General features: G+C 39.6%; 1 protein-coding gene and 1 long non-coding RNA gene across 2 annotated transcripts; both read left to right on the plus strand.

The window, feature by feature from the left end:
- Nucleotides 1–248: 248 nt before the first annotated feature.
- atp8b1 (ATPase phospholipid transporting 8B1) lies at nt 249–19674 on the plus strand. The gene is made up of 30 exons (XM_058064646.1): nt 249–460; nt 4885–5063; nt 5917–6014; nt 6247–6360; nt 6918–7016; nt 7391–7452; nt 7553–7625; nt 8071–8141; nt 8349–8431; nt 8682–8840; nt 9979–10067; nt 10156–10346; nt 10432–10516; nt 10656–10779; nt 11155–11198; nt 11282–11438; nt 12548–12736; nt 13071–13183; nt 13290–13454; nt 13721–13832; nt 13960–14035; nt 14275–14407; nt 14483–14611; nt 15038–15194; nt 15277–15500; nt 15586–15669; nt 16401–16646; nt 16924–17062; nt 17172–17302; nt 18554–19674. The coding sequence occupies exons 2-30, from the start codon at nt 4904–4906 to the stop codon at nt 18785–18787; spliced, it is 3741 nt and encodes a 1246-aa protein (XP_057920629.1). The 5' UTR covers nt 249–460; nt 4885–4903; the 3' UTR covers nt 18788–19674.
- Nucleotides 19675–20151: 477 nt separating this feature from the next.
- On the plus strand, nt 20152–25388 carry LOC131113739 (uncharacterized). The gene is made up of 4 exons (XR_009121528.1): nt 20152–20308; nt 20512–20566; nt 22092–22126; nt 24239–25388. It is a non-coding gene; the product is annotated as an uncharacterized LOC131113739 (long non-coding RNA).
- Nucleotides 25389–27088: the final 1700 nt, after the last annotated feature.

Below are 27088 nucleotides of genomic sequence, written 5' to 3' on the forward strand. Positions count from 1 at the left end.
ATTTACAGTATCGGTGACCTCTATAAATATACGTGTGATATTACAATATCATTATTGATACTGCCATATTGATGAGTAAAGTCACCTAAATAAATAAATAATATGATGATTGCTTCTTTTAATGAATAATTTAATTGCACACGCCCTACCTGTGCAACACGTGAACACCACCGAGGATGCACCACAGTCCGTGAACGCAACACAGTTTTTTTTCCACTGTGAATGAGCGGAGATTGGAACGTGTCGGACCGGTTGTGCAGGTTGGTGACGGCCCCGACAGGTGAGACTGCGGGGGGAGGAGGAAACTTGGGCGGGGAACCGTGGAGTGTCTGCACAAGCAGGAAGAAAAAGAAAGAGGAAGGAAACATGGTGCGCTGAACACTGCGGCCGCACACCTACAGAAAGTTGGATTCGTCCCCCCCTTTTAAAATATCTGCTACCCTTCTACAGAGATCAGCTAGTAAGTACACCTCAATGTAGTGTAAGAAATTTGAACTTTAAGGCTTTGTTTGGTTGAATTGTTTGGTTTGAAGCACCTCCAAGGGAGTGTCAGTGCCTCACCTGTTGACTGTTCCTTCTCCTGTGTCCTGCTCTTAAAGATTCACGTAGCATTTACTTTTGTAAATGTCTTTGTCTTTTATATGAATGACTTGTACAGCTTTGTGCCAAGGTATATCACATACTATGCTAAACCACTAGAGAAATATACTTGCTGCAGTAAAGTGATTTCAATGAATTAGGGTAACATAACAACTTTATTGTTAGCTATCCAAAATATGAGCAAATACCTTCAGTCCTAATGTTTTGTCCACAGGGAGTAATAGTCTTTCAGTGAGGTGAACACAACATGTACATTTTCTCACCTCAGATGTGTCAAAATGTTTTAAGGACGTAAGATGCATCACTGCAAAGTAAAATGACAGTGGTAGCTTTATTTTGTAATTCATTACTTACAAAAGTTGACACAAAAACTGCATTTGTCTGTATATTGTTTTAAGCTCTTTAATACCTGAGAAACAGACCTTTTCTCATTCAGGTTTTCCAATCTTTTCCTCCCAGAACGCGGATTAGAAAGGGTTTTTTTGGTAAGATTTTTTCACACACACCAGATCACACTCAACCAATCATTTTAATTATTATAATGGGCTGCAAGGTGATCAAGTGGTTAGCGCGCATGCCACACATCTAGGAGACCCGAGTTCAATTCCACCCTCGGCCATCTCTGTGTGGAGTTTGCATGTTCTCCCCGGTTTCCTCCCACATTCCAAAAACATGCTAGTTTAATTGGCGACTCCAAATTGTCCATAGGTATGAATGTGAGTGTGAATGGTTGTTTGTCTATATGAGTCCTGTGATTGGTTGGCGACCAGTCCAGGGTGTACCCCGCCTCTCGCCCGAAGACAACTGGGATAGGCTCCAGCACCTTGTGACCCTTGTGAGGATAAGCAGTAGAAAATGAATGAATGAATGAATGAAAAAGTATTATAATGATGATGATTATCATTAGACTCCTCATGATAACCAGCACGCCAGGGCAACACATGTTCTGGGTCCACACAAATTCTTCCAGACACAAGTGAAACCTGGTAGAAAATAGCAATCGTGGTTGTAGTGTTATCACTGCACCTATTTCCAGTTAGTTTCAGTTGTTAAGATGTCCCAATACAGTACTTTTACCCCTGAAGTGCATACAACTCACCCGTTTCTGTTATCATGTGTTACATTCCTATACAAACCTCACACAATCGCCTTTGTGTACATTAAAAACACATTAACTTTCAAGAGTTTTTCAGCTGTCCAGGCCACTTTATGGCAGCGTAAGCTCTTCAGGAATATATAGGTATAATATTTACTTGTTGAACCACTTTAACGTTGAAAGGCTGAAGAGCTGTTGTTTCTCAACACAGCGGCAGCTCGATCCAGCATGGTTCCAACCTGCACTGTTTACCTTTAAACAAGGAATGAACACACGTTTTGATTGGGGAATAGTCTCTGCATCTTCATGGAAACAACTGACCTTATAATGGTAAATACAGGCTCAAGATAGGTACGTCAAGATAGGTACCCTTTGCATCAGGGCTGCAACAAACGATTGCTTTCTTAGTCGATTCATTTGAAGCAAGCAACTGAAGTAATCGGTTGGGCCCTCGATGGACCAAATCAACATGAATCAAACAGATATACCATGCTGCTGGAATCTTCAGCTAACCATTCCTGTACAAACATGCGGTCGTCCACGTCCCTGGGTCTCTGCAGCAGTCAGTGAAGCGGTTCGGAACCGACCACGCATGTGTGTGGTCTGGATATAGCGATCCTGAGCAGGAGTCATTACACGTACTTGGTTTCACATGGTTGCAAATGATTAATCATGATTAATTAATTTCCAAACTGTGATTAATTTGATTACAATTTTTAACAATTTGACAGCCCTAATAAAATATCTAGAAAAGGAGAGAAATGTACACAGAAGTCCATCTATATTTTTCTTTAGAAATGGTTACTTATTATACTTATTAGGGGACTTATTATGCTTTTTCCACAATTTTTTTTGTGATGTCATGTTTTTAAATGGAAATTCATCCTGACTAATAAGCATTGAACATTACAAGAAGGTAGTCTACGCATGTGAATTCAATGGATTCAGTGATATGGGTTGAGATCAGGAGCTCGGTGAACTTGCTTGTTGGACTCTCTGGTTTGTTGTGTTTGTTCTTAGTCTTGAATTTTGTAAATCTGATTTAATCTGATATAAATTGGGTATCACAAGATGAGTATCTTTTTTCGATTTTTGGATTTGTCATAACTCATCAGCAATTATTATTTATTTGTAGTGTTTTGTCAATTTGACCCAGCCCAGTTTAGATCCCGGCACCCTGTTACAACATAAGCAAATTAGCAGTTGCATACAATTTGACTACTGGATGCGCAAAGTCAATCTGTGAGTGTTGGTGGACATACAGTATATGTTTTATTTACATTCTCTCGTTGACTGCCTGACAAAGATGTTGATCAGTGCCATACACTCGGGACCAAGCAGCGGGAAGTCATGTTGCAATCGTGTCTCTGCAGATGGATTTCATTAGTTCGGACTCCTGCTGTGAGGGGAACTACTGAATACCTTCAATTATGACTCGACTCAAAGTCAAGAGCCTTCATTTCGCACGACTGATTTGACTCTGATAAGCAGTTTCTGATGTGGCACACATACATTAATAGTTTTGTGGGTTATGGGTGAGACATCATGTCTCTGTATTGTTTATAAACAATCAAAGCACTGTAGAACTTGTACAGTTGTTTGTATGCACGACAAGGGAAGTGATGTCCAAATTGTGGCTATAGTGATTATCCGTTCTTATTTCATACTGCCTTAACCCACCATCACTCATGACCATTCTTGACTGGAAGAAATAGGGATGTGGCCGATTCGATTCAATGTCGATATAGGGTTTCGATAATGGAAGCTGAAGATGCGAGGGTCGCAGCCATTTTCATCACATACGCAACAATGGACAGCCGAAAGCCAGCATTAATACAATGTCAGAGAAAGCACAATACTATTTAATTGAGGGTTTCTACTGGAACGGTAATGGGAATCCAAGGTATGTTTCTCTCTTTGACTGCCCGAGGCCGGTGACACAGACACTGTGTTAAGCAGACCTTGAGGGACCTGTACCAATGTTGGTAATAAATGACTAGAATACAAAAAAACACAATGGCTTCCCGTTTTCCACAAGCATTTTTATTATAAAATAGTATGTCTTCTCAGGTGACAATACTATACGAATAAAACCTGATTTATTCCATGTCGATTTGACCTAGAAGTATTCAAAATATAAGGATTACGTAACACCCCATTCCAACTTCTATAGTAGTGCCATGCATGCCAGCTGGCAAGTGGAAGTTTTTTTTTTTGTGCAGTAAGTGGCATCGTTTTTCTTGTGACGTCTTCCATTTTTCTAACATCTGCTTTTCACCTTATCTGGGAGCTGAGCCAAACCCTCTGCTCTCAGGTTTCACTGTTGTCACTATGGCATGCTCTCCTCTGTCCCACTCTGCAGATATCACCCCACCACCACCACCACCACCATTGTTGCCATAGTCACATCCCTGAGCTTGACACCACAAACCTGTTTTCTCAATTGGGTAGCTTTGCTGCTAACTGTGCTACTTTCTATCTACATCAGGGGCCCCCAAAATGTGGCCATGGCTGTTTTTCATTAGCATTCTAAAAATATAATCTAACAAGATAACTAAAAATAAAACAACAAGAAGTCATGATGTTGATATGATGAAAAAAACAATCGTCTACTACTCCAAAAAAATGTCTTCATTCAGATCTCCAAATAATTTGACAGCTACAAAGTGCTTTTTTTTATTGTCCCTCCAGGAAGAGCATAGCATAATTATTGTCAGCACACTGACTCAGCAGTGGGAATTGACTGCATCATCGCACGCAATTTACTGGAGACTGTAGATAAGGAAAAAAAAAGATAAAAACATGCCAAATTAATTCTTCCATCTTGTAGCAAGTGAATATATACTAATAGTTTCTATGTTTTGTTGTTTTTTTTCCCCCACCATCTAAATGAATGTGCCTTGTAGTGACGACGTATTAAAAAAATGCAGAAGAGATTGTTTTCCTCAGGTGTGGTATGTTGTTCAACTGGATAATGACGGGGGTTCAGTTTAAAAATAATATTCTAGTTACACTTGTCCATCCCAGGCTAGACTACTGCTCTGAATACAAGACACCTGACCAGTTAAAAAAAATACGGATTCACACTTTACCATAAAATCCATTATATATATATATATATCACTGGTGTTGTTTACATTGGCATCTTCTGTAGTGTACCTGAATCATCTCCTCTTTTTTTTTTTTAGAGATACCTGTGGTGTCAAAATGAGTATCCGGCACACGGGCACCCATGGATCCATGGGGCCCAATGATGAGGTCATGCCGTACAGTGATGACGAGACTGACGATGAGCTGGATGTAACCACTGAAGATGAAGAAGAGACGCCGGGAGCCCCACAGCCCCCTGTGGAAGTTCGACCCACAGGTGAGGATATTTTGGTTAATTATTACTTAATTTATCTTCTGAATAGAATAGTTCGGCACCGGCAAGGTAACAGTCGGTGCAATAATATATATATATATATATATATATATATATATATATATATATATATATATATATATATATATATATATATATATATATATATATATATATATATAATATACCTTAATACACCTAAAAGTAGAAGTTATGTATTGAAATTTTGAGAGTGTGATTGATGCAATTGTTAATTACCATAAATTATGACGCTACATTTTTCTTTAACTTAACCCCTTTACTTCAGAAGTACTACTAGTCGCTTAAATACTGTGCAGCTTGCAAGTTTGTGAGGAAAAGGTAGCTCTTTCTTTGACAGTAACCAATCATGAGCTATCACAACAAGCTTGTCAACCCACAGGAAATCATAGGAAGTCATTATATGTAACAGTATAACAACCTACTACTACAAAATTCATCATACAGCAACTTAACACTCAAAAGGTATACAAAAATATATAAACATGTACCAATATGGGTTAGAAATATTTTTTCCCATAATGCATTGCATCTGAGCGCAAGAATTCGTCGGGGCGCTGCGGTGATGTCAGCCTCCCTCTGGGCTCTGGCTCTTCTTGTGGACAAATGCAGCATTGCAGCACCATCTACCATTTTCTGTGCTGCTTGTCCCCACATCTTAGTGTTGTATATTTTTATTATCTTATATGTCATAGTAAATAATAAATTCAATATTTTTGTAGTTAGAGCATATAAAACATACAGCGGTCATCAATAATGATATGGAAAAAGTGATGTAGCGAGGGACGATTGTAATCTCATATTGTCTTCTTTTTAGAGATCGGATGGAAAGTGAAAGCCAATGACCGAGCTTTTCACCACCTGCCAGAATTTGACCAAAAAATATTCCTGTTCTTCAAGAAGAGCAAATATTCTGTAAGTACAACAGAAGTTCCTGCTACTGACCTACTAACTTGTATTTTTACGATGGCATTCTTGTGTAAACATGACCTAGACTTATAAACGTTATCTTTTATCTGACCTGGGCCAATACATGATGGACCAAAGAGCAGACTGTGTTAGTGTTGGGCTCGTTAGAAATGGTATTGAGATCTTTGACAAGTGGTAATCGTTATGACAACGTTTCTCTGCAATATCGTCATTACAGGGAAATGCCATTAAGACATACAAGTACAATGTCTTCACGTTCCTTCCACTCAACTTGTTCGAGCAGTTTAAGAGAGTTGCAAACGTCTACTTCTTGGCTCTGCTCATCTTGCAGGTAAAGATGGGGAATTCCAACATACACAAAAGTGGAAATGCCAAAGCTGACTATAATGTCTCCCATTGGATTTTGCCTCACATTTCAATATGTGGAATAGTGTAGTACATTATGTATAAGGGGTGGCCAGCAGCAGAACTTTATCCAACCTTTTTATGGGGGTATATAGACATGGCCGTGTAACAACTTAACAGATAATTGTAACAGATTTCAAAAGTGGTGATAATAAAACATTTGTCAGTGCAGAACAAGAATGTTGAGGCCCCCCGAATGACCGGGTTTGCCTTGTGAGCCCAAATGACTAAATTGGCCTTGGGGACTGACCAAAGGAGAACAAATGAGAACAAACTAGACTTCATACAATCATCATTGACCTGAGTGATATCATGGTTTTAATATCTGTGGCAGAATAATCGCACGATTTATGCTGTCAGAACGATTGTTATTAGTAATAGATCAAGTCAGTGGCTGTAATGTACATATATACTGTAAACGTATGGCCGCAAGTGTAAATTATCCTCCGCTAAAAACAAAATGCCATAACTTTATTTTCTCAGTGTATTCCAGCTATTACCACGCTCCCTTGGTACACTACTCTGATTCCTCTGGTTGTGGTTCTGGGAGTCACCGCCATCAAAGACCTGGTGGATGATCTTGTAAGAAATGCAACAGACAAACACTTTGCTTGCTGACTGTTTCCTGTTCTTGCTTAAATACACAATTCACAAAAGGTTTGACCTTCCAATGACATTTCAGAATGAACCTTAAATGAATGAGCCATGAATTGTGCCGTTGTTACAGAACAAGTTGTGCAAAACGTACTGAAACTTTGAACAGTCGGACTTGTAAATAAATGGTAGAGAGGATTTTAGGTTCATCCTGAAATCAAACTTTTTCCGTAATGAAATATCAACAAATAATTCAATCGTTCATTTGAAATGCATTGGGGACAGAATGGTGCTCCTTCTTGGTATTTTATGCTTCATAAAGTTAAGGAAAATATGATGACTCTTGCTGTTTCCCCCTGCAGGCTCGTCATCGAATGGACAAGGAGATTAATAACCGGAAATGTGAGGTCCTGTTAGATGGCAGGTTAGAATTTTTAGTTTCATTTTCTTAATCAATGTTAAAATATTTTTGATAGTTTACTCAACTATTTTGCCCTCAACATGCTCTTTTGATATTTGCTCAGGTTTCAAGAGTCAAAGTGGAGGCACATCCAGGTCGGAGATGTAGTTCGTCTGAAGAAAAATGACTTCATCCCGGTATGATTATTTACACAGTGATGGATTTTACAGTTTCACGTTGATTTGAAAGGAGTTCAATTCCAACCTCGGCCATCTCTGTGTGGAGTTTTCATGTTCTCCGGGTTCCTCCCACATTCCAAAAACATGCTAGGTTAAATGGCAACTCCAAATTGTCCATAGGTATGAATGTGAGTGTGAATGGTTGTTTGTCTATATTTGCCCTGTGATTGGCTGGCGACCAGTCCAGGGTGTACCCCGCCTCTCGCCCGAAGACAGCTGGGATAGGCTCCAGCACCCCCGCGACCCTCGTGAGGATAAGCGGTAGAAAATGAATGAATGAATATAAAAATGGACTGTCTTACCTTCTCTGTTGAATAAAGCATTCCCAAAAGTATGCAAAAAGTACTTGCTTGTGTACAGGGAGTGTATTGGTGTGGTAAAACTTTGTTTTGGTCTTCTACAGGCAGACATTTTGCTGCTATCCAGCTCCAACCCAAACAGTCTGTGCTACGTGGAAACGGCAGAGCTTGACGGGTGAGGTCCTTATTTGTTTGATTATAAATTCCCCTGGTAAAATAAATAAGAATCATCTTGTGAAGAGTTTTTCAGGCTTGACTCTGTGAGCCGTGTGATTCTTTTTGATCTTTAAGTCAACTAGTTCACCCGGAAATGCCCGGTTACAGAAACAAATATTTAATTTGGTTCGTCTAGCGTATGTTTTTGTTAATGCTTTGTTTTCAGAGAAACCAACCTGAAGTTTAAGATGGGACTTCGAGTGACTGATGAGAGACTGCAGGAGGAACGTCAACTGGCTCAGTTTGATGGTGACGACTGCATGTTTTTACAGTTTTACAGTTACATAGTATTAAGGTAAACCAAGCCATTCATATGAATTTGTTGAAATCATCATCGCTTTTCGTGAGGGTTTACTGAAAAGCACTATATTAATATTTGCATAATATTATAATATGCAACATTTGCATTTTACATCAATAAAGTTGCACTAAAAATGTTATTCTTTTTTTTAAATACCATAATGTGGAAAGTTTATTTTGGTCTCAATCTGTTCCGTAGCGCTGATTGAATGCGAAGAGCCCAACAACCGTCTGGATAAGTTCACAGGGGTCATGCAATGGAAGATGGATCGCTATCCCTTGGATCTGGACAACATGCTGCTCCGAGGTTGCAAGATCAGAAACACAGATGAATGTCATGGACTCGTCATCTTTGCAGGTTTGACTTATGTCATGTACAATTGTAGATTATATCATTTGTGTTCATTAGTACTTAGAAAATTATTTATTCCACCCTCGGCCATCTCTGTGTGGAGTTTGCATGTTCTCCCCGTGCACGCGTGGGTTTTCTCCGGGTACTCCGGTTTCCTCCCACAATGCAAAAACATGCTAGGTTAGTTGGCGACTCCAAATTGTCCATAGGTATGAATGTGAGTGTGAATGGTTGTTTGTCTATATGTGCACTGTGATTGGCTGGCGACCAGTCCAGGGTGTACCCCGCCTCTCACCCGAAGACAGCTGGGATAGGCTCCAGCACCCCCGCGATCCATAGACCCATTTTTGTGAGGAAAAAGCGGTAAAAAAATGAATGAATGAATTTATACAGGGTCAGGCAAAATAATCTGAAACATTTGTAGGTTAAATAAAAGGCAAATAAAGTAAAGAAACAAAAAAGTGTTTATTTTCGAAAATAAATTCCGTGTCATTATGTTTTAAAAATTAAATCAATTCTGGCGGTGCGAGGTCGGCCGGTTGATTTTTGTTTGCTGGTACGGGATTATGTTTACCAAGATTGTTTCTTTACTTTATTTGCCTTTTATTTAACCTACAAATGTGTCAGCTCATTTTACCTGACCCTGTATAACAATATATTAATTATTTTATTATATTCATTCATTTTCTACCGCTTTTCCTCACAAGGGTCGCGGGGGTGCTGGAGCCTATCCCGGCTGTCTTTGGGCGAGAGGCGGGGTACATCCTGGACTGGTCGCCAGCCAATCACAGGGCACATATAGACAAACAACCATTCACACTCACATTCATACCTATGGACAATTTGGAGTCACCAATTAACCTAGCATGTTTTTGGAATGTGGGAGGAAACCGGAGTACCCGGAGAAAACCCACGCATGCACGGGGAGAACATGCAAACTCCACACAGAGATGGCCGAGGGTGGAATTGAACCCTGGTCTCCTAGCTGTGAGGTCTGCACGCTAACCACTCAGACTCCGCTGTGCCGCCTATTTTATTATATATTTAAGTTTACTTATATCATTATTATTATTATTATTATGCTGACATACTATCAAGGTGTTTTATTCAAAAAACTTTGTTGTAATCTCAATTGTTTCTGAAGGTGCTGACACAAAAATCATGAGAAACGGGGGTAAGACCAGATTCAAGAGGACCAAAATTGACGAGCTAATGAACTATATGGTCTACACTGTGAGTCTGCATTTATGTTATAGTTTCTTATGATTCTTTTTAAAAATTATTATTTAACATGAATTCTATTTGTCCACCGTCCTTGCAGATCTTTGTTCTTCTTATTCTGGTGGCAGCAGGACTTGCCATCGGTCACAGCTTTTGGTACGAGGAAATTGGCGCCAACGCCTGGTATCTATATGACGGTAGAGATGATAGTAACTCCTACAGAGGATTCCTCAGCTTCTGGGGATACATCATTGTCCTGAACACCATGGTGCCTATTTCGCTCTATGTCAGGTCAGTCAAAGTTCTGTGTGTGTTTGGCGATCAGTTTCATCTATTGTATTGTAATAGTATTTGTATTTGTTTGTTACGTGTTCAGTGTGGAGGTGATTCGTCTTGGTCAGAGTAAGTTCATCAACTGGGACCTGCAGATGTACTTTGCAGATAAAGACACACCAGCAAAGGTACCTTCTTGGGACATTTGTAGGTTTTATACCAATTTGATCAGATATACTATTTCATTAGTGCTAATTTTGCTGTTGGGATTAGTTTCCCTTGCATACACATGAATATGATGATCCTTACTGATCCAATTATTGACAGGCTCGAACCACCACACTCAACGAGCAGCTGGGACAGATCGAGTACATTTTCTCAGACAAGACAGGAACGCTGACGCAAAACGTCATGATGTTCAAAAAGTGCACCATCGCTGGACGCAGTTATGGTACCCATTAACTTCATTATATTACACACACCTTTTGCCATATTATGTTACATTGAACTGTATTTACTAGCATAAAACCTTTTATTACCTCATTCAATCCCAGCCAGTTTTGATGATGATTATGTGTTCTTGGGCTATGTTTGTTTGTTTCTTTAGCCAAATTACTCTTATAAAATGTACTTCTGTCACCTTGTGGCACCTATTGGCTTAAAACTCTCTTCTGCCTATTTGTGGAGTTACATCATCGCCTCAATGTGCGTCTCACATAAAAAAATGTGAAATACATATAAATGGTAGGATGATATTGACTTTGGAGGTTCCGCTGGATTTATAGTATTTGGTTAAAGTTATTTTTTTTTCTTCTGCTCTCCACAGGCAACCCAACCACAGCTGAGGGAGTGAGTCTAGATCGAGGACGGGTAAAATCAAGTTTCTGTTTTTTTTTTTAAGATATTCGTTTGAGCGGCTGAAAGTACAGTTCTTGTCTTACTTCTCTTAAAAGCCGGTGGACTGGAGCTGGAATCAGTATGCGGACAAAAAGTTCCAATTTATGGACAATTCCCTTGTTGCCTGCTTACGATCCAAGAAAGATAAAGATGCAGTGGACTTCTTCAGACTCCTCTCCCTCTGCCACACTGTCATGGTGGAGAGCAATGATGGTACGAAACATTGTTGTGATTATAAAAGTATGCCAAGACGCAGCACAAAGGTTATGTTTTTGCCGACAGTGATCTGTTTGTTTGTCTGTTGTGTCAAAATAATTTAAAAAGTTATAAATGGATTTGGATGAAATTCAGGAATTGTCAGAAATGGAATATGGAAGAACTGATTAAATTTTGGAGGTGAAACATTGTGAGATAGGACCTTTTTTGGCATATTTTTTCTGGATATTTTTCAGGACTTCCGGGGACATCTCACTGTCTTGCTAGGTGTTAGCATGCTAACTTTAGCAGGCTAACATTGTTCACATGCTAATGTTTTTTTTTTTCTATTTTCATGGATAGATACATACACTATATAAACACTAACCACTATCAGGTGTTAGCATGCTAACGTTAGCATGTTATCCTTGATGGTATACTAATATTAGCATAGTAGCAGTTTCAGCTGTTTTCATGTGTAGACCAGCCTTGTTTCTTCAGTTTATTTGTTCATTTTAATAACTGAAGGTACACTTTTTTTTCACAAATGTAACGATGACAACAAAAATAGCTATTAATAGTTTAATTTAAGAGCGTATGTCTAGCCATTTCTGTGGTTTTCTTGGTAATAACCAAAGTCACTTAAGTTTTTAAGTTTTTTTCAATTTTTTTTAAAACGTTTTTTTCAATTGCCATGTCATTGTACTGACAAAAAAATAACTCGTTTGAGCTATTTTTGTCATTATATTTGTCCAAACAAAGATACATTTAGTTGTGCTAACATTACCATGTTAGCATTTTGTAGCCATTTTCTTAGGTAGACAGTCTTATGTTAGGTGTTAGCATGCTAATGTTAGCATAGCTAGCATGCTAACATTAGCATACTCACATTTTTTGCGATTTTCATGAATATGTAATCAAGCAGACACTTAAGTTAGCATGATAGCATGCTAACATATATACATTAACATTTTGCCCATTATCAGAGGTGGGCATTCATGCAAAGTGCTATTATGCTAGATGTTGGCATGTTAGCATTGTCAGCATTCTTTAAGTCATTCCCTTACTGCACTCTCTGAGTGCTTTTGTAGTTATATATTAAATAATTATTTGTAACTTTTTTTTAGGCGAGTTGGTATACCAAGCGGCATCTCCAGATGAGGGCGCCCTGGTGACTGCAGCTCGGAACTTTGGTTTTGTGTTTCTGTCACGCACCCAGGACACCATCACCATCAGAGAGATGGAACAAGAGAAAACCTATGAGATGTTGGCGCTGCTCGACTTCAACTCGGACCGCAAGCGCATGTCCATCATCTGTACGAGGACTGAGATAAACACATACACTACTCACAAAAACGTAGGGATATTCAGCGTATGGGTGATATTTCATAATCAACAAGTAATAAAAAGAGAACAGCCACTTACTTTTATCCCTGCGATTGTCTTGCAGACCTTTCTGCCTTCCTTTTCTCCTCTGAGCTTCTTGTAATAGCAGCCTGAATCCATGACCCTATAGCTTAAATTCCACCCGAAAGCTGAATATCCGTAACGATTTGAGTATTGTAAATACTGTATGTGTATACTAGTATGCTGTAATTGCTGTGATTCCAATGTGATCAATCTAATGAATTATATCTCTGGTTCATTCAGTGAAGTTTCCAGATGGTCGTATTCGTCTCTACTGTAAAGGAGCTGACACGGTCATCTACCAGAGACTTTCACCGAATTCCAAGCACAAGGAGTCCACTCAAACCGCTCTGGATGTGAGCTCACTTTGGCTTGACTGACACTTCAACCAGTTCTTTCTGTCTTTCTATTGAGTGTTTGCAATGCGGGGAATTTTTCTTATTATGGTGTTTTGCACTGCAGATATTTGCCAATGAAACCTTGCGGACACTATGCCTGTGCTACAAAGACATCAGCGCCGCAGAGTACGAAGCCTGGTCCAGGAAACACATGGAGGCTCAGGTGACAATGGTCAACAGAGACGCCGCCCTCGATCAGGTTTATGAGCAGATTGAGACCAACCTCATGGTGAGTGGAAAATTCTCAAGATGTTTGAAAAGTGAATCCATTGTCTAAATGCACATACTTACTGTATGAATTAACTACATTTGTGAATCATCTTCCATTATCATTGATTAGTGGTAAGGTTGTGTTGTGAGTGAACAATGGCAGGAGGGTTGAAGAGAGGTGGGAGGGTGTTTGTCATGAGCCTTGTGTCAAAAATAGACATTTTTATGGGCACATCATACTTGCAGGTCTATTATGTTTTAAAAACGTTTTGATTTTCTGTCCAGTTGATTGGAGCCACAGCCATTGAGGACAAACTGCAGGATGGGGTACCAGAGACCATTGCCAAACTAGCCAAGGCCGACATCAAGATCTGGGTCTTGACTGGAGATAAGAAAGGTACGGTGTATTAGACATTTCCGTGAAGTGCCATCCATATACGTATACAGTACAGTGGTTCAATTATAGTGCAGTTTTATGATTTTGTGTTGTTTTTTTTTAAGATTTTGTCTTTTTTTCTCCTCAGAAACTGCAGAGAACATTGGATATTCTTGTTCCCTTCTGACCGATGACATGCACATCCACTATGGAGAGGATGTCAAGTGAGTGAATTTTTTCGGTAAAACAAAAATAATGCAGGAATAAACAGGAGGGGTCTAAGAAAGAACGACAAAAAATGGGATAAGTGTTGACAGTTATGATTCGGGGTGTACTCTACCTCTTATCCAAACTCCGCTGGCATACGGTCCAGTTCACTCGTGACTCTAAACCGTATACATGTTACAGGAAATGAATGAATGAATATAAATTTGAATACGCTTTATTTGCTGTGTGTCTCCAGTGAGAAACTGAGCATCCGTCAGGCAAACAGGAGAAACGAGCCACCGGCTCCAAGTCGAGGCAGAAAGAGACCTGCAGAACCATTTTTCCCAGAGCCGGGCAAAAACGCACTGATCATCACCGGAGGATGGCTGGTGAGTTGTTATTCATATATTTTGTTCCATTGTTTTTGGATGTAAATGTTCCTTATTTTATTTCCACTTTACCAGAACGAAATTTTATATGAGAAGAAAAAGAAACGCCGCCGTTTGCGTCTTCGTCGTCTGGGAAAGCGACCACCTCCCAGCAGCCCTCAGGATGGACAACCTATGAACGACTGGGAGAAAGAAATAAGACAGGTAAATAAGCTATCATATTGTTGTATGGGGGCGGCACGGCGGTCTAGTGGTTAGCGTGCAGACCTCACAGCTATGAGACCACCCTCGGCCATCTCTGTGTGGAGTTTGCATGTTCTCCCCGTGCATGCATGGGTTTTCTCCGGGTACTCCGGTTTCCTCCCACATTCCAAAAACATGCTAGGTTAATTGGTGACTCCAAATTGTCCATAGGTATGAATGTGAGTGTGAATGGTTGTTTGTCTATATGTGCCCTGTGATTGGCTGGCGACCAGTCCAGGGTGTACCCCGCCTCTCGCCCCAAGACAGCTGGGATAGGTTCCAGCACCCCCACGTTTGTGAGGAAAAACGGTACAAAATGAATGAATGAATTGTTGTATGGGATGGTTGAAATGATGACAGACAAGAAATGTTCTTTTTCTTTGACAGATTGACTTTGTGGACATGGCGTGTGAATGCGAGGCTGTGATCTGCTGTCGTGTTACACCCAAGCAGAAAGCTAACGTGGTCAGTTTGGTAAAGAAGTATAAGAAGGCCATCACCTTGTCCATTGGAGACGGTGCCAACGATGTCAACATGATCAAAAGTATGCCCACCGTAAACGACACAATATCAGTTGTTTTTTTTCTGTTTCTAAACATCTATTTGTCCATCTGCTGTCTCTCTAGCCGCGGACATTGGTGTTGGCATCAGTGGTCAGGAGGGGATGCAGGCTGTGATGTCCAGTGACTTTGCTTTTGCTCAGTTCCGCTACCTGCAGCGCCTCCTGCTGGTACACGGACGCTGGTCTTACATTAGGATGTGCAAGTTCCTCCGGTTCTTCTTCTTCAAGAACTTTGCCTTCACCTTGGTCCATTTCTGGTACTCTTTCTTCAGCGGATACTCATCACAGGTCAGTACCTTGTCTTCTGTAAATGCACTTCAACCTCCATTGACCATTAACCTCTGTGTGATCTGTCAATGCATTGCTCCCGTAGGTGGCCTACGAGGACTGGTTCATCACGCTCTATAATCTCTGTTACAGCAGCTTACCTGTTCTTCTAGTTGGACTCCTTGACCAGGTAAAGAAGACAATATTGTCATAGTGATTTAGATCACAAAGCTGTTTGCTTCAATATGAATTATCCTGAATTGTCTAAAATGTTTACCTACTTGAGCCCCTGAACGGTATAGATCACATTACAGTTTGTAAGAGGAGGGTTTCATGTCATCTTGCTTGAGTTTCCACTGTGGGGTGTGTCCGTTTTGTAAACACTGTGCTTTGCATGACTCAGAGTCACATCAGTTCGTTCAAGGTGTGTTTTATGTTCTTTCCATTCCATTCCTAGAAGAGTCTTTGCCAACAACATATTGCATGGTGTTTCGCTCCATTCTATATGTGTTCTACCACTGCAGTTGATATCGCCTGGAAAAAAAAGTGTAAAACTGATGCTATTGTTTAAAAAGAAACATAAAAGATGTATGTAGATACATTTTAATTGATGAAAATGTCCGATTAGTTGGATCTATTTGTTCTTATGGTAACTATTGCCAAGAGACCAATTCCTTGTTTCCTGTCAGAGGTACAGTGTTCTTTATGAATTGGTCTACATTGCTATCCAGCCTGTGACAAATAAAAGACAGACAACAAAACCGCCAAGAAAAAAACCTTTCCTGGATATAGAGGATCTGTGACTGCCATATTGTGTGCAGCATATTACTTCTGTGCAGACTATACATGCACATTTGCACACCCCTGCCTGGCTTTGAATCGACCCCCTCTAATGGGTTTTAACATTTGCATTGTCTGCAGGATGTCAATGACAGGCTGAGTCTCAAGTTCCCCAAGTTGTATCTACCCGGCCAGCAGGGGACGTTGTTTAACTACAAGAACTTCTTCATCAGCTTGTTCCACGGCATCTTCGTCTCCCTCATCACCTTCTTCATCCCGTACGGAGCGTTCCTGCAGACCATGGGGCAAGATGGTGAAGCCCCCTCAGACTACCAGTCTTTTGCTGTGGTCACAGCTTCATCGCTGATTTTCACCGTCAATCTGCAGGTTAGTCTTTAGTAGGACATTATATTGAATTGGTTTACTGTAGTGTTAATTTTAGCATCTTTAATGTACAAAATGTATCAGAGCCCCCCCCTCACATGTTTCTTTTTGTTCTGTGTTTGGACACCCCTCATCCTAACCATAACCCTCCCAAGATCATTCATGTTTACTTTTGAACAAAATGGCCACATTATGCACAGCATATAAGAGGTTAATACTGAATTACAGTCATTCAGTGTATCTTGGTTAATACTAACATGTCATATCTTACCACTTTTAGATCTCCCTGGATACCTCCTACTGGACCTTTGTCAACTGTTTTGCCGTTTTGGGAAGCATAGCCATCTACTTTGGAATAATGTTTGACTTGCACAGTGCAGGAATACACGTCATTTTCCCCCAATTTTTCACCTTCACAGGTCAGTGTGTTAGCAAATAGACCTTCAGTTTAGTATGAGGAATGAATTTGAACACGCTTTAAAGCCACTTGTCTTTTGTAACTAACCATCCACGTTTCCTGTCTCGTAGGGGCGGCATCAAATGCTCTTCGCCAACCTTACTTGTGGTTAACCATCATCCTCACGGTTGGCATCAGCTTGCTGCCTGTCATCTGCATCCAGTTCCTCCATAAAGTCATCTGGCCCTCCATAGGAGACAAGGTGAAGCCAAACTACCAGGCCTTTTCAGGACTTTAACTGGGAATCACATTTCTGCAGAAAATCGCAATTTAAATAATTTTGGTTCTGTGGATGCCCCTCGGACAGGCTCATTGACATAAGTGGTTGTTGACATAACCGAAACAAGCAATGGTCAGTTTAGGTCAAAACTGGTCTAGTAGGAGGTATCCATAGAGATCTAAAAGTGTTAAGATCAAAACAGCAGTCAGCCACATATTTTGGTTTAAGGACAACCGCTTATGTCGATGCACCTTCAACATTGTTTAGCGTTGTGGAGCGTCAACATAACCAAAATAGATAGCATGAAAATGGTCAGTTTTAGTTTCAATTTTGATTATATCGACAATCTCTTATGTCGACCCAAGTGTAAACCAAAACGGAACATTGCTTTGATCAGTTTCGGTTGATGTCAACGTAAGTGGTAATCGACAAAACCAAAATTAAGCTGCAAACTAATGGTCATTTTCTAAAATTGATAACAAAACTTTTGATTTTGGTTAAGTTGGCAACTGCTTATGCTTGATGTCACTTGGATTAGCCGACTTGATGTCAACATAAGCGGTTGTCGATGTTACCAAAATCAAAACTGAAACTGACATATTAACGTCAGCCAAAACTGACCATCGGTTGTTTGGTTTTGATTTTGGTTATGTTGACAACCGCTTATATTGCTGTCGGTCAGCTAGCTACTGCGGTTATGTTGATTGAAATCAAAACTGAGTCACACAGTTTGAGTTGATGTCAACATAAGCGGTAATCGACAAAACCAAAATTAACCCCAAAACTAAAACTAAAACTAACTTACTTTTCTTAAAATTGAAAAGAAAACTGCTCATTGCTAGTTTCGGTTTTGTTTTTGGTTATGTCAGTCATTGTCAGTCAGCTACCTAGTTTGTTTGTGGACAACTGCTTATGTTGGCGTCAACATACACAACAGGTTCTTTTGTGATTCTACTGTAGTTGCTGATTACCCAACAAAAGCAAAGTGAGTCACAAAAATTCAAATCACCGGTTTGGGTAAACATAAGCGTTTGTCAACATAACCAAAAATGACCATTTCTTGTTTTGGTTATGTCGACAGCCGCTTATATTGACATCAATTAAAATGTGTCAAAATTTTCTTCAGTATAAAAACTTTTAAATGATTGACTTAATGAATGATTGACTTAAGCAACAGACATGTACTGAAGGGATTTGAATAGTGCAAAACTTTTCCATGTACCCTCCCTCCAGGTCCAAAGAAACAGAAAGAAGTATGAGTTGGAAATGCAACAGGAGGCAAGGAAAAAGAGACCGGCTTTCCAGCGTGGCGGGCGTTCCCGTCGCTCTGGCTACGCCTTCTCCCACTCTCGAGGCTATGCTGACCTCATCGCTTCCGGGCGGAGCATTCGGAGACGCCCCACTGGCCGAGGTGGCCCGCAGAACACCATCAGGGAGGCTCCTGAAAGAGCAGCTGAAAACATTTGATGGAGGGCTTGAATCATTTTGGGAATTGCAGTTTAAAGGAGCACAATCTGCGCTGACGCTGCTAAAGAGAAATGACGTGGTGGAGATGATATCTTCCTATGGATATACTGTACGTATAAGTGCCTTTGAAAGTGACGTAAGAAGCGAGGCACTCGGTCATCCTCTATGCACAGACTCTATTATGCAAAACTGTCATATATTTAATTTATCTCAGGATTTTTAAAACAAAAGCTTTATTTTTTTTAACAATTAGTTCCCTGTACAAAGACCCCACACTCACCCCCCCAACACCACCAATTCCGTTTCCATCAGTTTTTTTTTTCTCCATGCTCATAGAGCACTTGAAATTAAAGTATTTCCTGTCAAATGTTCACAGTTTTTAAATATTTTATCAGGAGTCAGGGAGGGATGTTACAAAAAGTGTGGTTGGCCGTTATTACGTGTCTTATGCAATGTACTTTAGTTCTTCGCTACTATGTCCAAAATCTTTTGAAATCTGTTTTCAATATTGTGATTATGTAATGTCATATAAGTTCTTCATCTACCTTTAAACAAGCAATTATTATTACCCCTAATATTATACTGATATTCTTCCTGTAGCTCTTGGTGGACTCCTTTTTTTCCCCCAATCTTTTACAACTGTGTGTGTGTCTGTATGGATATGTCTATTGTTTACATTAAACTTGTCTTTTCTTTAGTCCTACAATCTATTTAAGATCTCCGCAACATTCTTCCAAGCCAAACCGGAATTATTGTTCTGTTACTGTGTCTTGGTCATACTGGTGTTACTCTATTGAGATGTTTGTTTTTTTAATCAGTTGATCTCTGTCACATGATGGTATTTTATCATGTTGTTAATAAAAGCCAAAGGTTCGTGTATCACTGAAGGCATTGTCTGAGCCTTTTTATTGTGCATTGTATATGAATGAATCAATTAATAATAAGGTATATTATTATTATTATTTTTTTTACAATGATTTGAGGACAACAACAGAGAAAATGGATGGGCACACTGACAAAACTAAGGCAGAGTGTACTGTTAAAATCACCCACAACATACAATATATGTAGCTATTCTGCAGCTATTCTTGTGTGTGTAAAAATACCTAAGATGTCATGAACCTTCTTATAATTTAGAATACAATAATGAATAATTCATAAAACGTATGTACAAATTTAGCCAACAACTTTTGAACGCTGTTACAGACCTAGCCTGGCCCTTTAAGAAGAATTGCATTGTGGGCAGTTGAGTGTCTTCCCTCTGTGTCTGTCTGGTCTGTCTCCCCCGCCCATTGTCTTCTGCGTCCTGATTGGCTGTAGATAATTGTCAATCAATCTAAATCGGTTAGCCCTGCCATGTTTCCAGTGTCAGCTTGCTGGTTTGCAGTCTTCAAATGTTTGCAAGTTTCACCCCGATAAAACAAACAATGTCAGCGAAATGTTCTGCACCCAAAACGTTGGACTTCTGGACTGCAGCAGGATGAGTACTGCAGCAATATGTTTTAATATGAATATAACAATGTGAGTCATTTCATAATTTATTGTGCTTATCCTCATAGGTTGATCATTAACAGTGAAACGAATGTTTTAACTTTTTTGAGTGTTTAAATAAGAGAAATGTGGGAAGATGTCTGTATGAGGAAAGAGTTTGGCAGCCTTAAAATATATATGATAATTGTTAAAATATATTAAGTTGGCTCCTGAGTGGATTTCACTTCTTGCAGGCTAATTTGGGGCCCCCTCCAGTTTTCTGTATGCAGCCTGCAGTTTGGACACCCTGTGAGTTTGGTAGATACGTGTATGATTATCATGCCCTCCACAGTATACTCTTGTATTTGTATATCAACATATATACACCAAGATTAGCTGGTTTGTACTTTTCTTTTCATTTTTTAGGCAGTAAGGATTGCAGCCTCTGGGTGTCACTGCAGGACAATGCCTGTCCTTCATTTTTAGCCTGAAGAATTCCCATTAAAAAAATGTTAGTGTATGTGTGTTTACAGCATGACATACATATACACAAATACATATAATGAAGATTATTTATATAGAGATTTTAAATGCCTAATCTATCCTTTATGCTACAGCCGCTTAGTAATGTAGCTTCTCACAGCAGTTGCGTAGTAATGAGGCATTTAAGGTCTAATTACATCTCATTTTTGCTGCACATCTGAAATGTATGTATGAGATTACCCCCCCCCCCAAAAAAAAAAAAATTAATGGATGTGCTCCAACTCATTCCATGGAAGTAAGTTTTGCACAGCGTTTTCATAATCACACTGACGCCGTCAAAGCGATAACATTGTCTTTGTGTCTGAAAGAAAAATGTATTTCATCAAGTACTTCAAATGGCGCTACTGCTATAACACTGTATACTTTAGATCTCCACATAAAAAAATAAAAAAATGTACACAATATCAATATGCTTCAGGAAGGGCTGTCTATAGCGATAAATTAGCCTGACATCAAACCAAATCCCTTACTCACTGTGCATCAAAAAATAACAACACGGACTATGCTGGTATCAAAATAAATGCTTACACAGTAATATACAGTACATGTATGAGGTTCATTCACAAGGCACAAGGCATGCTGGGTGACCTCCTGTCCTGTGCTCCTCAGCAAGCCTTGCAGACACTGTGATCAAGGTAGACTTAAGTAGGTTGATGAGGTCCTGTTGTTGATTCTACTAATAAATGGCCTACTTTTGGAGATAATGGCACAAAATGGCAGGTTTTCTTACAAATAAAAAAAAAACATGCTACTGTACAGCATGTTGTAATACTTTTTATTTCACTTCATGGCGACGATCGCTCAGTCTGTCTGTGTCAAATCCACATCTGTACCACATGAGAGGTCTCTCGGCATATGTAGATACTATAATGCTCTCCCTATTTACAGTTCTGTGAGGATTAAAGGGGTTTTGACTGGATCCCATTTGTGTGAACCTATTGGTGTCTCCCGCTCCAGGCTCCCTCTGATACGCTTCTGAGATTAGGCATAGGTATTACAGTAAGAGGATCGGCTTGCCTCGAGGTGAGAGCCTCATCTATACATTATAGGCAGAGAGACAGATTGAATTTTGTATAAATGGGTATCGATTTTGAAAATATGGGCCATTATTTTATTCACAAAATAATATACAGTAAGAAATCCAAACATTTTTGTATGTTTTTGATGTACGTTGCGAGCGGCAACCTGTCCCACTTTGTGTGATGGTTCTTGAACACACCATTGTGCATGTGCTAGCTTTCCCCCATAGACTAATATACTGTGTTTTTACTGTTTTTCTTTCACCTCATAGTGTATTTGGTCCCAATTGCTGATAATATGTGGGAGGTAAGATTTTATGATATTACTCAGTGTTAATGTGCATAACTTCATGTTAATTTATGCTTGCACACTGCCTTCTACTACACATATTCTGTTTATTGGTGAATGTTGGGTCTGTATTCATTTTCGTCTTTTAATTTGAGGATGTTCCTCTCTTAGTTTTACACAGTACATAAGAAATAAGATAAATTTGATCCCTAGACAGTCAAGAGCTGGAGACAGTCAACAGGGACCTCATATAAATCTTGAAGCAACAGGTATGAACAGCAGTGGAAAAGCTTTGGCGGTACTGCAAAGACCCTTTTAAGTTTGTCAAAGATGTGTCACAATGGGAAAAAAGGAGAACATATTAAAACCTGGGGGAACGTCGAGTACAGTCAAGGTCTGCACAAAGAGACATAAACAGATAGACATCCCACCAGTTCAGCCACCTAAATTCAATGTGGATACTAACCCTGGAAAGCATGGTGAGCATGAGAAGTATCGTCTGTGAGGCCTAAAAATGTGGCAAAGGGCTGGTTTGCAGTTTCGGACGACCAGCCTTCTTTACGTTGAGCAGTATCCCAAGTATCACTTGCCATCTACGTTCCAATAACTTGGGCTAATATGGCTTGAACCATCATTTCATATGCAAAAAGTGTCTCAATGTTCCATGATGTCCCAGCATTATTAACTTGTATGGCAAAGGGGTCAATGAGTCAATGTCAACAGATAGCATGTGTTGACAGTACCCTTGTCAAGTCAAACCATCTGTATTCCATAACCAAGTTCCTTGGGTTCATCAGCCAATTACTGAGACTTCCTAACATTATGGTTATTGTAGTTCTGGATTGTGTTTGGCAAGCGAAACAGTGTTCTTCTCTGGCTTTTGGTGTGGGTGCAGACAGTCCAAAAACCTGTATGAGACTCTAAATTGTCCGTCGGTGTGAATTTGTTTGTCAATATATCAAAGTCCAGCTGGGGTAGGTTCCAGGTCACCCTGGACAGTGTCAGTGGCTGAGGGTGTTGGGTTATTTTGGTCGGATGTAATGGGAATGGTTTTATTTCATTTGAACATGCATCAGATTACAATTGAGTGCATCCCATAATCAGTTCACAGTTCCACATGTCCAAAAGGAGTAGGAAGAAGCAAAGCTTATTAAATCCTACCCCTCCATCTAGTACTTTTACAATCAGTAACTGTTACATTTGTTCACTTCCTGCTTTCCTAATGTAATAAAAAAAAATAATACATTTTTTAAATTTTTGTCACGTACCGAAGTACAAGGTGATATGACCATCCAATGACATAATGTGTACCATAGTAAGTGTCAATATAGTGATATATATAGCACATCATGACTGGTTCAAGACTCTTCATCCTTGTATTTAGCAAACATCAACTGCTTGTATTGTTTCTTGAATTGGCTCATCGTTGTGCATTGTTTGAGGTCCTTACTCAATCCATTCCATAGTTTGATTCCACATACTGAAATGCTATGGCTTTTTAACGTAGTCCTAGCATAGAAGTGTTTCAAATGTACTTCTTCCCTGAGATCATATTAGTATTGGAGTATTGGATTACATTTTTAGGTAATTGGTTGTTTTATGCATTATTTTAGCTGTTTGAAGATGAACTATATCAGCAAGTTTAAGTATTTGTGATTTTAGAAATAAGGAGTAAGGATGCGATTAAGGATAAGGATGTGATTCAAATTAAATTGTCAAAACTCAATTTCTAATAGGATAGGGCAGTGTTTTTCAATTACTTGTTCTGTACTGCACCCCCTAGGGAAGTTATATTTTTTCCCATGCACAGTCCCCCTGCCTCTCATGCCTCCCCGACCACTCCTCGGGGGTAGCCCCACTATTTAAGAAGCACTGAGATAGGGCATTGGCAGTGATTTGAAGTTAACATTGAAAGTCTCATTTAACATGTTCAGACACTTCTCTGTGAAATCAGGGTGAAGTCATCGGCGCCCCTCATCCAGCAGAAGGGGGGAGAGTGCCATGCCATAATTTATGACTTAAAAGGCATGCATTTTTCAGCGCACAGTGGCAGAGATGGCACTTCATGTTTACGACAATCATTTCCTTAGTGAATGATTCATGTGGATGTGGCGCTTATGAATCTTTCAGGGAACAAACAGAAACACTGACGCTCAGAGCTTTGAACGCCTTCGCCAGCTGATGCTGCAACTAACACTCACTTTGATGGACCTGAAAATGCTGTCCTGTGCTTTGAAGCCACTGGAGGAACTCAGGGGTGTGAGCCGTTTGAATGGACCAGGTTGGTACAGTCGATTGGGTGTTACCTTCCAGCTAATGGCAAAACCTTTACCCTGCCGCATTCGAACTTCCTGCTAGCTGACATTTTCCTTGGATTTTGGGTCAACATTTGCAATAAAAGCCACTGTTGTAATTATTAGATTAGATTAAGCGATTGAATCCTCCCCTTTTTTCTTCAATTGCCATTGTCCACTCCTGATTGAATGCTGGTTTAGGCCCTAAATATGCCTCACAAACCTATTTAGCACATTGTATAATATGTGTAGATATTTACCTGTAACATGGCAAAAAAAAACTCCGGCTCAAGCAGTGTCACAGTCCCAGAGGGACCCTTAATGACGTCACGTGTCATCTTACTAAGAAAACACTAAATTCACCGCACAGCAACTGAACACACCAAAGGTACACCCTAGAAATATACAAACATGTATGAAATATAGAAAAAAAGAAATAGAAAATTGTGGATTTTATGCAATGCGGCCCCTGTCCACCAGAGGAAGCCAAAGTCCCGAGGGAGGCTGATGTCATGACAGCGCCCCAATGAATGTGTCCCTCAGACGCAATGCCTGATGGGAAAACTTTCAAATCTTGATGAGTGACTTTATCTCAGTAATGTAACGATCACAACCATGGAATTTCTTTTTCACTGACAACAATTTAGAATACATAGAACAGAATACCCTTGTAAAGATTTGTGCAGGTTTGGAGAACGTGTCATATAAGTTTCATGTTGTCGGTATGTTCTGTACGAATGTCGAATGACGAGCAAAATCTTGTGTGACGGAAAAACTGTCAAAACGCTGTACACTGTACAGCAGGGGTCTCAAACTCAATTTACCTGGGGGCCACTGGAGCTAGGGTCTGGGCAAGGCTGGGCCGCATCAGGTTTTCAAAAAAAAAGAAACATTTATTAAAAACAGAAAAATATACAAACTTTTTCAGTGCTTTGGTTCCGATTTTCTACAATAAAGCTGTGATAAAACATTCCACTGTTCTCAAATATCTTAATTTTTATTTTTCTGCACAAAATAAGATGAAAAATAAAGAAAATCAATCAATCAGTAATAAATAAATATAATAATAATAATAAAACGGCAAATAATAAAAACTTAAGAAACCACATAGTTGGTGGGTAGACAAATTATTTTTTTCAGATTAAAATTAACAAAGCCTTATTAGAGCCCTGTAGACATGACAAAACACAACTATAGTCACATTTATACTTTTTTTTATTTACAACATATTGCGCAACTGCAGGGTCTTGATACACATGCTAACTCGCAAACTAGAGAGCTAGCGACCTAAACGGTAGCCTTCAAGTTATTTCCTTTAAACTTAAATAGCCAAAAACGTACCACTTCCACATGGATAGGGAGGATAACTATTAACAGTTATTTAACCTTTAACATGAACATTAATCAAACGTAATAATTTTTTCTGGGTTCATGATACCATACAGCATCCATATCAAACTTGCGCGGGCCACACTAACATTAAACTTTCATATCAAGGCGGGGGCCTCAAACTCGTGTCCTGCGGGCCACATTTGGCCTGCGGGCTGTGTGTTTGAGACCCCTGCTGTAAAGTATTCACGTATTCAAAAATTATTACTGACTCTCATTTATGATGAATGAATGTTTACTGTAGAATATTTTTTAAAGAAAACAAAAATCATTTTTTCACCAAAAATCCACAAATTAACATCGTTGCAAATGCTGAATTGCATATACGCATTGACCTATTGTACACAGTATACCGTAACTGTCATCCTCAACCGCCATCGGTGACTTTAACAACCATTCTCCATTTTGTGTGGCTGCCAGTCTCCATGACACAATCAGCTTGAAGGCGGTGGAGCATGGAAGTAAACATGGCTGACACAGAATGTGTTGAACGCTATTATTTGTTCATATTGGACGACTGGAGAGACTGGTACTGTAGCTGTCGCTCCTCAGCACAGTGCTACCGTAGCCGCCTTTAAAAATCACATTTATCTGTTGCCTGGAAGCTGTCGTCGCCTGGTGGAAATCTTTCATCTTGCCTGTGTAGTGCCCTTCAGAGGGCCCTACTGGCTGTTTGGATTTTAGCCAAGGTTACTATAGAAACACACAGAGGGAGAAGTGCTGAGGGCTGGCTCATGGTAATGAAAAAGGGCCCTACAGAAGCCCACAAAACCATTACAAAACAACACATTTTTAAACTTGTAGTGATTGTAAAATTAGTTTGTACTAAATTGACTTTTTAGTGACATATTGTAATATTATAATATAATTTTGATATAATTATATAATTTTTTAAGAGAAAATAAATAAACTTTCCCAGCAAAGTTGATCCCGGATGTGACAGATGTGGTCATGTGACAAGATTCTATCCCAGACTGACATCAGAGCTTTGCTCAATGTGTATGTTTTGTACGTTCATCACCAAGAGGTACATTATTCTCTTTGAGGTGAATTTCATATTCATAGCCGACACCTGCACAGATCAGAGCTGAAAAATGTAAATTGCTTTGACTGGGAGAGTATGGAAGCCGGGAATGAAGGCACAAATGTAAAGATGATTGCGCTAAAGTGGTGATCAAATGCATTAAATGAGAGTGTATGTTCAACTGAAGTCAACAACGCTGACTGCAAGCTGTATGCATGTTAAATACATCCATCATTGAGTTCAAAGACGTGTGAAAGAATGGAAAACAAACCT

Source organism: Doryrhamphus excisus, chromosome 2 (assembly GCF_030265055.1).
Source record: "Doryrhamphus excisus isolate RoL2022-K1 chromosome 2, RoL_Dexc_1.0, whole genome shotgun sequence".
In the NCBI taxonomy this organism is placed as follows: Eukaryota; Metazoa; Chordata; class Actinopteri; order Syngnathiformes; family Syngnathidae; genus Doryrhamphus; species Doryrhamphus excisus.